This window comes from Triplophysa rosa, linkage group LG14, assembly GCF_024868665.1.
Source record: "Triplophysa rosa linkage group LG14, Trosa_1v2, whole genome shotgun sequence".
Taxonomy (NCBI): Eukaryota; Metazoa; Chordata; class Actinopteri; order Cypriniformes; family Nemacheilidae; genus Triplophysa; species Triplophysa rosa.
Window position 1 is genome coordinate 16,858,398 of NC_079903.1, and position 13,128 is coordinate 16,871,525.

The 13,128-nt window shown below is 38.5% G+C and overlaps 1 protein-coding gene across 9 annotated transcripts in view; it reads right to left on the reverse strand.

Annotated features, from left to right (window-relative positions):
- msi2b (musashi RNA-binding protein 2b) overlaps nt 1–13,128 on the reverse strand; it is a 243,516-nt gene that overhangs the window by 44,919 nt on the left and 185,469 nt on the right. For all 9 annotated transcript variants that reach the window (XM_057350460.1, XM_057350456.1, XM_057350459.1 and 6 more), the window contains exon 9: nt 2,225–2,339. In XM_057350460.1, coding sequence (XP_057206443.1) covers nt 2,225–2,339 — 115 coding nt within the window. The remainder of the gene's footprint in view (nt 1–2,224; nt 2,340–13,128) is intronic.

Sequence of the window (13,128 nt, forward strand, 5' to 3'; positions counted from 1 at the left end):
CGCGACTCGCTTTTCAGTTTGTTCAACACTGATCTGCTTTAAGCCCTAATAAGCTCATGACACCCACTTGCGGCGTAATTTCATCAACCTCAACTTGAGTCAACTTGAGCTGACATTAGGCGGTTGGCACCGCAGACACTAGACGGCAAATGATATCAGAGTACGACGATGCCAGGGGGCTTCGGAAATTGGCGCAAGATCTCGATGTGAACACTATACCCTACCCATCAAAGGTTTAGGGTAACTGAAATGTTTCTTATCTTAAAAACATCTTGATCAGAGGAAGTATACCTTATAATATCCAAAATGATGCTTGAATGTTTTAAATGTTATCTATGTATCTATATAATACTGGAAAAATATCATTTTCATAAATTCTTTTTTTCTTATGTCACTACTTTCTGTCACCGCAATAATGTTTTTATTGTAAAGCTGCTTTGCAACAATGCAAAATGGTTAAAAGCTGTACAGAAATAAATAAAACTTTTTTATGAATTGAATTTTAAACAAACAATTCCAACTAAATAAACAATTACATATAATATTAAATATATTATTATATTAATAATAATAATGTCAAAATCAAAACCAATAACACCCAAGTGACCACAAACTTCTGACTGGCACTGTATGTTTGCAGGCAAAACCCTGGATAGTACATGCAAGCAGATACATGCTAAAAATAACCAACGTCCTTTACAAACACAAAAAACTGCCTCAAATGAGGAAAAATTTTAGGTCAGCTTTATGAAATCACAGGTTCATTACTCAGCATTACTTAGATTTTCCTCTTCATTTAGCACTAAAATATGGTCCCCTTGCTTTGGTGAGGGTAGGTTAGGGATTTGGTGGGGCTGAATGCAGAGCTGGCTGAATATCAATAGCATATTTCACGCGGGCCCGGCGAGGATACTTCATCAAGTCGAATTACAGGCAGGACGACCTCTCCTGCAGCTTCACCCATTAGCTGCCATTCGCATTCTGCACCAGGCATCAAACGATTTATTTGCTTCAGTTACTTTCAGCAGACGATCAATCTCGCAGTAATTATCTCTTGTCACTGGAGCTGGGTGGGGGGTTCGGGGGTGGGAATTGAAAAGAACGATAAGTTTGGGACGGGGGGGTGATTATTGTCTGAATCTAGGTTTCCTGCCCTCTTGACATACGTCAAATCTACAGAAAACCGTCAACACGAGCTTTAAGGGTGTCAGGATGAGCTTGATGGGTTCCAGTCTTCGTGATGGCGCGTGCACAAGTCGTTTCCATGTCGACGCGAGTGAAACTCCCAGCAGAAATGTAGAGGAGTTTCGACTGGCACGGCAGTCGTAGAGTCGCCAGCCGAGCGTGGCAGCGTTAACGCAAACGCAGTGCCAACATTGGACCGTCATTCTCGGTGCAATCCCTGAGGAGCACTTTCAATGGGTTGTTGCCTCTCCCTGTCTGCCTGTTTCAACATTATGATTTGCCATTTTGTTCTCTAAGTTTACAGTGATGCACTTGTTCTACACCATCAAGCTCAGCGTGAATGTTTAAAGTGTGCACATTCAGAAACGACCGTTTGTCTCTGAGGTCATCTGGAGACCACCACCCTGAGGATGTTTTGATCTAAAGTAGATTCACATGAACATAAAAATCCCATTCAGTGCTCTAAAAGGTGTCAACATGAAGCCAAAATTGACCCTATTTACATTCAACCCTGGTTTTATTGCGCATAATTTATCAATGCAGGGTTTTGCATTCATGTTACTGGAACAACCACAACTCAACCACTAAGACATTTCTCAAAATATATGTTTTGGTGTTTCCCAGAAGAAAGAGTCATATACAGATTTTGAATGACATGAGGGTGAATAAATGACAGATTTTTTTTGGGGGGGGTGAACCGTCCCTTTAACAAGTAGCTTGCTTTGTCGCTGAAACAACATTGCTTTGGGCCTGACAACACCAAGTCTTATTTTTAAGCCCCTCCCCTTCAATCATGAGTCATCCAGTCAACACAGATTTTTTCCCAAAAAATTCAGTTTTTCTTCTAAATGTGTCACTATAATAAAGTAAAATGGCTTGTGAATGCAATATCATGGATAGATGCACACAAGACAGCACTTTTAAGACATGGCATTTGGGACAGGAACCCATTAACATCAATGATCAACATCATGGCACAGCGACTGACGTATTAACTTATCTGTAATAGTCGGTGATCATAAACTGAGATGTAACTTACTCAGCATGCCCATACCCAGCATGAAGGCGTCCATGGTATAGGGCAGACCTCTGGCTCTCCCCCGCGTCCCCGGAGGAAACATCACTTCCTTAGGCTGGGCCTTCTTACATTCTACCTGTGGATGGGACATAAAACAAGATATTAAGTCATCCGTCTACTACAAAGACCACTTATTGCACCAAGGGCCTATCTAGACATTACAAGAACGCTGCTTATTTTTGGCTGTCTAACCTTGCAGCCATATACGATCAAAGAGCCCATATGGACAATACATCAGTTGGTGCCAAACTGAACAGAATAAAACAAACACACTCTTGTGTTTATAAAATCACAGGATTTGAGCATCTCAGTTGGTAATGCGCTGCCTTATTGTCGCTGCCGTTTTTTAGAGAGCGCTTTTGATGTTTGTGTGTTTGCCAAGGCATGCCGTGTACTGTCTTCGGGGAAAATGTTGTTTTTATTTTGCACTTTTACTGAGAGACGTACCCATAATTCCCCACTGTCTTGCCACTCTAATCTGGTCCTCATCATTGAACTATTTTTTCCCAGGGCACTTTCCCCCTGATCACAACCCCCCTCTCCACCCCGGGCCCCAGCCAGCTCCCTGCCGACATGTACTGATAATTTTCCCGCTGTGCTGACTGACATTTCGCCCTCCTCCACAATGCATGGTTAAGAGGCTGCTCATGACAGAACACACAGAGTGGGCGTCGAGAGTGACAGACCGACCACAAACACAGCATCAAAATTAAGTGCACCGGAGTGAAGGATCCGTGGGTTTGCGTAGTGACAAGGTAAGAAATATCAACCCCAACATTGTGCACTGTGTAAACAAAGACTTGTCCACCTGTGAGATGCGACTGGGCTTTTTCCGAGCCCAATAAAAGCAAGGATGATCGGGAAAGGATCATCGTAGCATCTTGACATACTGATTGCCGGCGCATGTCTATACTTCATTGCGTACTCGGCGCCTAGGGTAAGTATAGTGGTAACTGCACTTGGATGGTTGAATGGAATAACGTGAAGTGACTATAAAGACTACGAGCGGTTCTGGTGTGACGTAACAGACAATCTGCTCTGACCGCACCAACCGGCACGTCCGTTTACATCATAGACGCTTGCATGCTTTTTTCAGTCTAGTGCACACTATTTCATGATTCAAGCTTGCAAATAAAAAAATCCAAGTCAAACTCTTTTCTAGTGTGCTGGCACAAACATTTTTTAAACTTGTTGTATGCCTTGCCCAACTAAATTATTTGGATTTTCTGCCACCCACAGTGCAGTGCCTGGTTGTACTCTAGTCTCTCCCTTAGTTAATAAACTTAATAAATATCCCTGCTTTAAATTTCAGCCGTTAAGCTCTCTACAGCTCCCCAGACGCATGTGTGATATTCACAACCTAATGATACATTTTAATGACCAACCTTCAAAATAAAAATGAATATCACCGTCTATCCGGCAGAGTTCATTTATAGAGTTTTTATTCGAACTCAAATATTCTAGTTAATGAATTCGTTCAGCACATAACACATGCTGGCTGACGGCATGACAACATTTCGTGATGTTAACAGCGAAAGGAAACATCCTTGAATTTCAGCACCTAAATCCAAAAAAGATATCTGTTAAAGATAACACCTCCGTTTTCTCGAATGACCTTACATATATATGTCAACGAAAGCGCTAAAGGAAAGCTCTATTTTTACGCCTTAATGCGCCAACTAACTTCGCACATCACAATGCAAATAAAACCGTCTTCTTTCCAAAAATGAGCGCCTAAACCAACAACCACGCATCATCAGCATTCAGGTCCTCGGGACTTCTCCAAATACAACATGCCTTCATTAACCGCTGGCGCTAAAGAGAGTGTGTGTTGAGGAGAGGGAGTAAAAGTGTGTGTGATGCGTGTAATTATGGCAGTGTGTGGTTTCAGTGATGAGGCCTGCAATCTCTGTGTGTTACTAATAGGCGAGGAAAGCCCGGCTTCCGATCTGACTGTCATCAATGGGCATTTAAGAGCCATGACTGCGGCTCCACATTATTACTTAACTAATTACCCTCGTCAGTCGAGGTATGCCAATGATGAGCTCCCTTCCCTCACTAATGGAAGTACGAGGGCCCGTGGCTAATGACCTGGGAGTACGGGGCAGCTCTGTTATCAGGCCAACAGTGGAAAGAGGAGGAAAGGACAAGGGGAGAAATGTTGATGGGTGGACTACTTTACTTTTAGACCAAAATAATGAAATCGCCTTTGAAACAAAGGCCATTTAAGGCTGGATACATACAAATCTTTCATTTTCAAAACTGTTTGGTCTTTATGAACTAGAATAATACAGTGTATGTGGGGAAAAATGAATGATCAGTATGCCGAATTTAAAGAAAATATAAAGAAAACTGCATATCATCACCTTGGAATGATAAGGTTCTATCGTTACATTTTTGTCAAAATTGAGTTATTGACATATTCTTATTCTGTGACTTGTATACACTTATACATTACGTGATGTTTTTTCTTTACGATGTGTACATTTTGGGCCTTAAAAAAACAAAAGGATTCTATCTATAAAGTTAAACAGAATGCAAAAACTTTGAAGCTCAATATCTCAAAACTGCTCAGAATGCAGGTAGATAATTCCAAGGTGGCGATATATTATATCATTTAACATATATAATTATAATTTTATAATATATTATACTTAAATGTGTTATTGACTGGATTCATTTTCTTTACCGTTTCCTAATATCATAATATAAATCTTTTGTTTTATAGCGGTTTTCATACTGTACATCGTTCCATTCACTACGCTACCTAAGAAATAACATATTGATTTATACAGAGCTGCATAATATTAAAGAAAAATGCAATATGCAATAACTTTTTATATAACGTGATGTGATATGATATTGCCTTAAGTCTGTAAAATCAATCATTGATTTAAAATCAAACATGCACACACATGCAGATACATTTCATGCCAATATCTACAGCGATTCAAATCTTTGACTATACATAGACATACTAACTTTTTTGTTTAATTGTTTGAAAAACTTTTTCACAATTTGTTTTTGCAAATAACTGATATATGTATATTGCAATACATTATGCACAGCGATGCAGAATGAGATATGAGATTGTCATTTGAGATATTTTGATACATAATCTATCAATATAAAACTAACTATATCAACTATTTTAGTATGTGAAAAGAAAGATGTGAAACTAGCACTCAGGTCATTATACAAACTTGAAAGTGAAAAGAGAAATGAATAGTAAAAAAAAGTGGAAAAAGTGGTCAGCTACGATTGACCAATCAGAATAAAGTATTACACAGAGCCGTGTAATAATGCATGCTAATGATTTATTAATGAAAGTTATTAGGAAGTGTTACCAAGTGTTTTTAGTCAATTTAATCCAACCCCCCGTCTAAGGAACACACTGGCACACAGAGCCCAACAGAGACTTCAAGGTGTGATGTGTGTGCGTACGTGTAAAATAAAAACCTCATAATATCTCACATCCACCGCTCACCCAGAAAGCAGGTTAAGTGGAGGTCCAGAGCAGAGAGTGTGACAGCACAGATGAGAATAGGCTCCGTCCACTGGCCTCGCTAATTGTTGGGAAATCGTGAGCAGGAACCCGGTGCAGGTGAGATGGAGCGAATGTGGCCATTAGTGTCTGTGTCCTCGGCAAAGCGGGCACGAGCGGGCGAGAGGTGCGAGACAGAATCGATCAGCTCCAGGAACACAAACGCAGTTTATTAGCCGGCTGGTTAGGGACAGATTAGATCCAATCTGCTAATCTGCCGCTCTCACCTTTTGACAAGAGACGTCAAACACAAGGAAACTTCAGCCACCTGTTTTGACTTTGAAAGAGCGGCCGTTCAACAAAGAAAAAGTTTTCAAAGATCCAAGGATGCTGACTGCTGTTCAGTCTTTTAAACCACATAATGTTTATTTCATATTTTAGAAACAAGTGCTGGTAAACTGTTAATATATTTAAAATACTTTAACTTCTTTGTAGGCAGCAATTATAAACCTTTCAACCTTAAATTTAAGACGTTTTATTCATCTCAAACTCATCCAATTGTGTAGGAAATAATAAAGCTGTACTATTCTCCCTGGTCTCCCTCACACTCCTCATGTTGGGAGAAATGGGTGATCTTGCATGCTGTAAAGCCGCCTACTGCATTGCAGCGCATAGCCCTAATAACCTGGCATCAAATGATGGTCTATCTTAAAACGCAAAACAGATGTACACATGTTTAAACATAAATATCAGAAAATCCACATTTCTGCGCATGCGTGGTAGCCGTTCGCAAGCATGAGGTGGTCTGTTGTTTCATGAATGGATGAACGTCAGATGGAGCGGGAGGCGCCAAACTCAAAATCTGTTTGATGAAACATGTCGTTTAGAAGCTCATAGAAGGTATTTTTGTGATGATTTCAACTTGTTTGCTAGCCTGCCTAAATGCATTCCATGTATGCCTACACAATATCTAAGATGATTGCTCTCTCAAACTAGCTAACGGTTGCTATCATGCTCATAATTCATGATCGCTTGCTCATTCTGTGCAATCGCAGACAGCATTACATTTTTCGTTGACAGTCATAGCACATTTCTCGAATACAAGCTCTATATTTTTGCCTGTAACTAGCTAACAGAAATAAAAGCTAACAAAGTATGATTGTAGAATGTAACGTTAGTGAAACAATTAAAACGTTATACCACACACATAAATCAGGTGGAGCCCAAACGACATTTAAAGATATGTTTGTATTTATTTTTTATAGATAGATTTACAATGTTTGTTTTTATTTTGGAGGGCAGGGAGAACAAACTGGTGCAATTGTTAGACCGACTGAAGGACACAAAGTTAGAGAAAGGTAAGAGATAATGAAGAAAAGAGTGAACCATTTCTTACAACTAAAACATATTGCCCAGTCATTAGTACGGCAGAAAATATTTTCTTACTTTCTATAGTCTTACAAAAATGATGTTCAAATATGTTTTATAGTCAATGCATTATTTAATGATGATATGATAATTTATCCCAAAATAAAAATCCTGACATTATTTATTCACCTTCATGTTGTTCTTAAATTATATTGGGAAGTTAATAATTAATTAATAACAATAAATAATTTAATTTATACAATGTATTGTTTAATGAAAATTGCATTGTGTTTGTGATCATTTTTTTTTGTATTCCTACTGGAAACCTTGAATACACTATTCAAGACAATCTTCAGTCAGGTGTGTTAAGTAAATTTCTACCACAGTGCCCTTAGTTATATCATATAAAACATTGTGAAGCCTTTCTGACATAAATTAATCTAAATCTACTATACTATTTAATACAGTGAAACTGATTTGGGGAAAAAGAACTAATGACTTGTTAAAGACTTGAAGTTTAAACTTGAGGAGGACTTGGACTCGACTTGGACTTGATTGTCTTGACACGGGACTTGACTCGAGACTTACTTGCAAAGCAATGACTTGGTCCCACCTCTGGTTCAGAATGCTGCAGCTCGTTGGCTAACGGGAACACGAAAGTGGGAACATATTACTCCCATTTTGGCCTCTCTTCATTGGCTTCCTGTTCGGTTCCGAATGGATTTTAAGATTCTTATTTTAGATTTTAAATCATTAAATGGTGTGGCACCATCATTTCTGTCAGAGTTAATACAGCCTTACGCTCCGTCGAGGGGACTTAGGTCCGCCGACCATTCATTGTTAATTGTCCCCCGTGTAAGATTAAAGAATAGAGGTGACCGTGCGTTTGCAATGGACTTTGGAATAATCTGCCTTTACATGCTAGAAAGGCCCAAACACTCACTATTTTCAAGTCCAGTTTAAAAACCTACTTTTATAGTTTTGGCGTTTAACTCTGTGTGAGAGCTGCTATTTTAATTTCATTTCATTTCATTTTAATTTATTTGACTTGTATTTTATTTTACTTACTGACTTTTTAATAGTTTGTCTTTTTGTTATCATACTCTACGATATTGTAATGTTTATGCTTGTACAGCACTTTGGCAAACACTTTATATAAATAAAGTTTGACTTGACTTGAAAAACATCTTACATTTAAATTCTAAGGAAAAAGCGGTACCACAAAACTCTACACAGTTACATTTTATTCCTTAAAACAGATTTACTTCTCCTTCACCAAGAAAAAAAGGTGTTCCCTACTGTCAGGAGGGATAAAGAAGACATGAATCACAAGGCTGATTCATTCACTAACTCTTACTTTCAGAATCGCAGAGCTGCAAAACGCTGAGCCTCCAGCCCGCCTCACTCCTGAGAGTTCGAGATCACATAATTCCTGACATGAAAGGCACTTAACCAAACTCAATAAATAAATATGCATTCTAAACAGGCAAAGACCTGCAAAACAGAGACACATTTACCAGCCCTGCCGTGCCGAGATTGTCACAGTGATAGAGTTTGCCTCCCCTCCGCCTGCTGTATATCTGAGGTGGGCTTTCAGAAGAATCTGTCTCGTTTCCGCCCAGCTAACCGCTGGAGATCGTTCATAAAGTCAGACAGAGAGGCAAATCCACTGGTCTCATTTTATTCAGAGATGCATTTGATATTGAGAGAGGAAAATCTCCACTTTTTAACATCATAGTAGAGAATCTAACTTTATATGGCATCAACAAATAAAGTAGGTTGAAGGAAGTGATTTTACTGTGCTATAAGAACAGGTTTTTTTCTTTTATACTGTGATCTATGAGAAGTACCAATGATAAAATGCTGAGCATCAAATCACTTTTTAACAAACACACTCTGTTAGAGGTTTGATACAAATTACAGGGTCTACTGGCAGCATTTATTCAACATTGTCAATGACCACAGAATATAGTCTTGACCCACACTGTTGTAAAACAACATATAGTTATGCACTTATAATGAAAGTCCATAGGAGAAGTATATTTTTAGTACTTTAGTTTTTTTTTAGTTTCACCGTTTGCAAGTTTACCATGTGTACAAAAATAAATACCATTTACCATGGTAACCATAGCTTCCACAGTTTACAACCTCTTACAAAAAATAACCATGTATAATTAGCAATTGTAGTATTTTTTTTAAGTAAAAGCATAATGACCACACGTTTACTATAGTCTTACCACAACACCCCTATAGTTTAACCATGATATCTGTAGTAAAACTATGGTAAAACAAATAGTAATCAGTCCGTAAAAAAATATGTTTGCTACATCTACTACAATAAAAACATGGTTAATTTTCCTAAGAAACAGTTAAATTGATTATTGAAATACCATTATAAATTTGGGTTGTCCTTCAAACAATAAGACATTTTCACATAGGAAAAATAAACATTTTATTGCTGTTCTTCTAAAACCTTGTATCTCCATATTTCATGATTTTTCATTTTTGCCAAAAATCATTATTATTAGTCATATCTCTGGTTTTGCACATTTCTAACCAATGAAAAGTATTAAAAGGTGCTTGTCAACTTTGACAAAAAAAAAATCTATTTAATTATTTTAAAAAGTAAAAAAAAATTCAATTTCTGAAAAACAGCAAATCTGAGGTTTTGGAAGGACAGCAACGTTTGGTATAAAGCAAAGCCAAATAAGTAATACAACCTAATAAATGAATAAAATATGAATCAGTTTAAGAACTGCATAAACTACCATACAGCGAGAACTATACTTGCCATGTTACAGTTATTTATGTTAGTATAGGAACATGTGGCACACTCTGCACACAGGGGAAACAAAGTCTTATTTAAATTTAATGTGGAACCAACTGTCTTCAAGTATGTAGATTTATACAGATTCAAATAACAAGCGAGTCAGCCTCAATCTGTCTTCCACAGACCCTGCGTGTGCGTGGCCTCACATCAACTATAGCATATTGAAATGTTATCACAGCTCTCCCAGTGAACTCCCATTACATCACCGGTCAGGGGTCACCCTGTACGCCAAATCTTGTTTGTGCGGCTCCCACAGATAAAACAGACGTGAGAGAAAAACGAGTGAGAAAAAAGAACCGGAGAAAACAACCCCCTGCTCCTTTGCCCGGAGGCTCCAGAACTCACGGCTTAACACTGAGGCATAATTCATCGCAACTTGAATTAAATTACATCGGAGACTTGGGGCTCCCGTACATTATTGATACACTTACAGCTATTCCATCTGACACAGAAATCTATATTCGCCAACAAAAAAGAAAGGCTGTCAGAGGCTATTTATGCCTCCCAAACAGAACGTCTGTTTCAACAGCCGGTTACAGAAGAACTGTGGTAGCCATATAAAAATCAAGAGTGTGAAATCTACAGTAGCATTTAATCATGGCTTTGCTCGGTTTTAAATTACCGCGCACAGCATCTATATCACACGTTTTCAGCATCTTCCTGTGGTCTCTCCATCATTATAACACCCTTATGTGTTTGCAAACAAACCCTTCTTAGCTTCATGACATCTATGACCTCGTTCAGCAAGGTCAATTAAGTGGAGAAAACCATGTCTCTGCTTGCCTACTCTACACACACGCTCGCACCCTTTTTTCTTCATCTGTTTTGTCCGCCCTTCTATTTAAGGCGCAAATGTGCTGAATCTCCTCCTTTCTTTGTTGTGACATTTCGAGATCTCTGAGAGCTCTCCGGAAACAGCCTGCTCCATTACAACTGGCTGAATTACAGTAATCTTTTCAAATATCACAATCCCCTTCCATTAGCCCAACCTCCTCTTAAGATACTGTGGCAGGAGTGTGTAAATACATCTACGGTTATCACACACACAGCGGCAATAAACATCTATTAGATAAAAGGACTAAACAGATCTGGGTGATTAGAGAGAGCACAAATAAACAGAAGCGCTCCTCAACACGGTAAGCTCGTACTTACAAAAAGAGAAAAAGAAAAGGGAAAAATGTGCAGCATTTTCATGCCTATTGCTTTTATTATGGGGTGGCCATTAGTGCAGTATTTTCGGTTGTTTTGCATTACCAAATAAACAGAGCAATATTGTGAGAATATTACAAGCTACAAATATATACATTATAATATATAACATTATATACATATTTTGTAAATTATATGGAACGTATAAATATATACATTTTCAGCGTTGTATTTTACTGAACATGTTTGTACGAACAATTTATTTAGATCAAAAATCATACAAAATACTATTAACTAATATATTTGTTTATATGTTTTTAATTTTCAAAATCATGTTTTTTATAGTGCATTCCAAGTAATATCAATCAAACTGCATTTGGGTTGCTTTGATTAATAATAACAAAAAAACACAGCTAACTAACACAATAAAACATGATAACACAATAAAAAAACAGAGTTTTTAAGCTAACAATGAGTGACCAAGTAAGTTATAAAGTAAGTACACTTATTTAAATTAACTTGATGTATACTTATTGTATAAATATACATAAGCACCGTTAAAATAATTTAAATTAATTAAAGTACTTGTAAGTGTACTATTTCAACACTACTTGGGATTAAACTGGCCAACATTTTAGTTTATAAAAGTGTACAAAAATACACAGAGTACACAACTAGTTTACAACTACGATTTTCTGAGAACTATAATAAGTATATTTCTGAGTAGACTGAAAACTTATTTTTACTTCAAAATAAGCATACTAATAGCACACTTGAATAAACTTGTAAGATATGCGTTGAGCTGTTTTTCATAAAGCCAACATTTTCAAATTCTAATATTTGTGGCGCATATAACTGGACCCAGATGCAGTCCGCGCCTGGTAAATGTAGCAGACATGAAAGCACGCTAAAGGTCTTTGCACATATAGTCCGAAATTTTCGTATGCGTTTTTTCGTATTTGGCTCTCGTTTGTACGGTGTCTCTGAATTGTTAAAAAAGGCCTCTCAAAATGCTTGCTACGGATGCGAAAAACGCAGAAAATCGAACCCAGTCCGGACGAAAATATCGGAGGCAGTGTGTAAATGTGATTGACACAACGTGAGGTCGTATTTATTTTTTAATGTGCGGAAATTTCGGACTCAAATTTCGGACTCAGTGTGCAATGATTTTAACTCTGAACTAGTACAAGTACACTACCGTTTGCCCCACGTCCTGAAGATAGCTTCAGAAAGCCGCAAGCGAAAAGGGCGGGAGAAAAGGAATCATTTTCTCCCTTCCCCAACTGACACTTTTTCCTTCTCTCCTCACAGCGGTAGATTATCTTCCGATGATAGCACAGGCCGGGGCCTCAGAGTGGCGAGGCAGACACTAAATTGGCCTGCCGACACACTCGACACTTATCATACATGCTAATGGGCCGACGCGCGGTAGGCAGGCGGCGGTCCGGCTGGGCGGCCAGGGCAAACTGAAAGGAAGGGCGGGAACGTTAACAGAAATGAGAAATACAACTTCCTCATTGCCCGCAGGTGGCGAGGGCACTGCCAGAGAGGACGTGAGCAGAGAATTCAGATCATTCTGCTGCTGGCACGGACGGCCATGGCGCGGCATTGCTCTTTACGCGTTAGGGGCGAGGAGGGTGTTGACCGAGTACTTGATCGTTTAATAATGGCAAATATAGGATGTGCTCTGGAATATGATGCGAGAAGACTTATGCAGCCCGTATTGTTCTGAGGTTGTGGAGGCGATGGTTTCCAGAGACAGCGATAGAAAAAAAGAGAGAAAGAAAACATGCACAGTCATATCCATGAGAGACAGGTTTACACCAGGTCACGATACAATCAGTTCTTCCATCGTGTCGAACAGCCATCAGACTATAAATAACACTTCCTGACTTCTGGAACAGTATCTAAATTTAGTCTGCTATCGAACGCTCCCTCGCTCAACTAATGCGTCATGATGGTGACACATTGACCCATCAAATCAGTAACACTGAGCTTCCACAAGCTTTAGATATTTTTAATGTATATTTAATT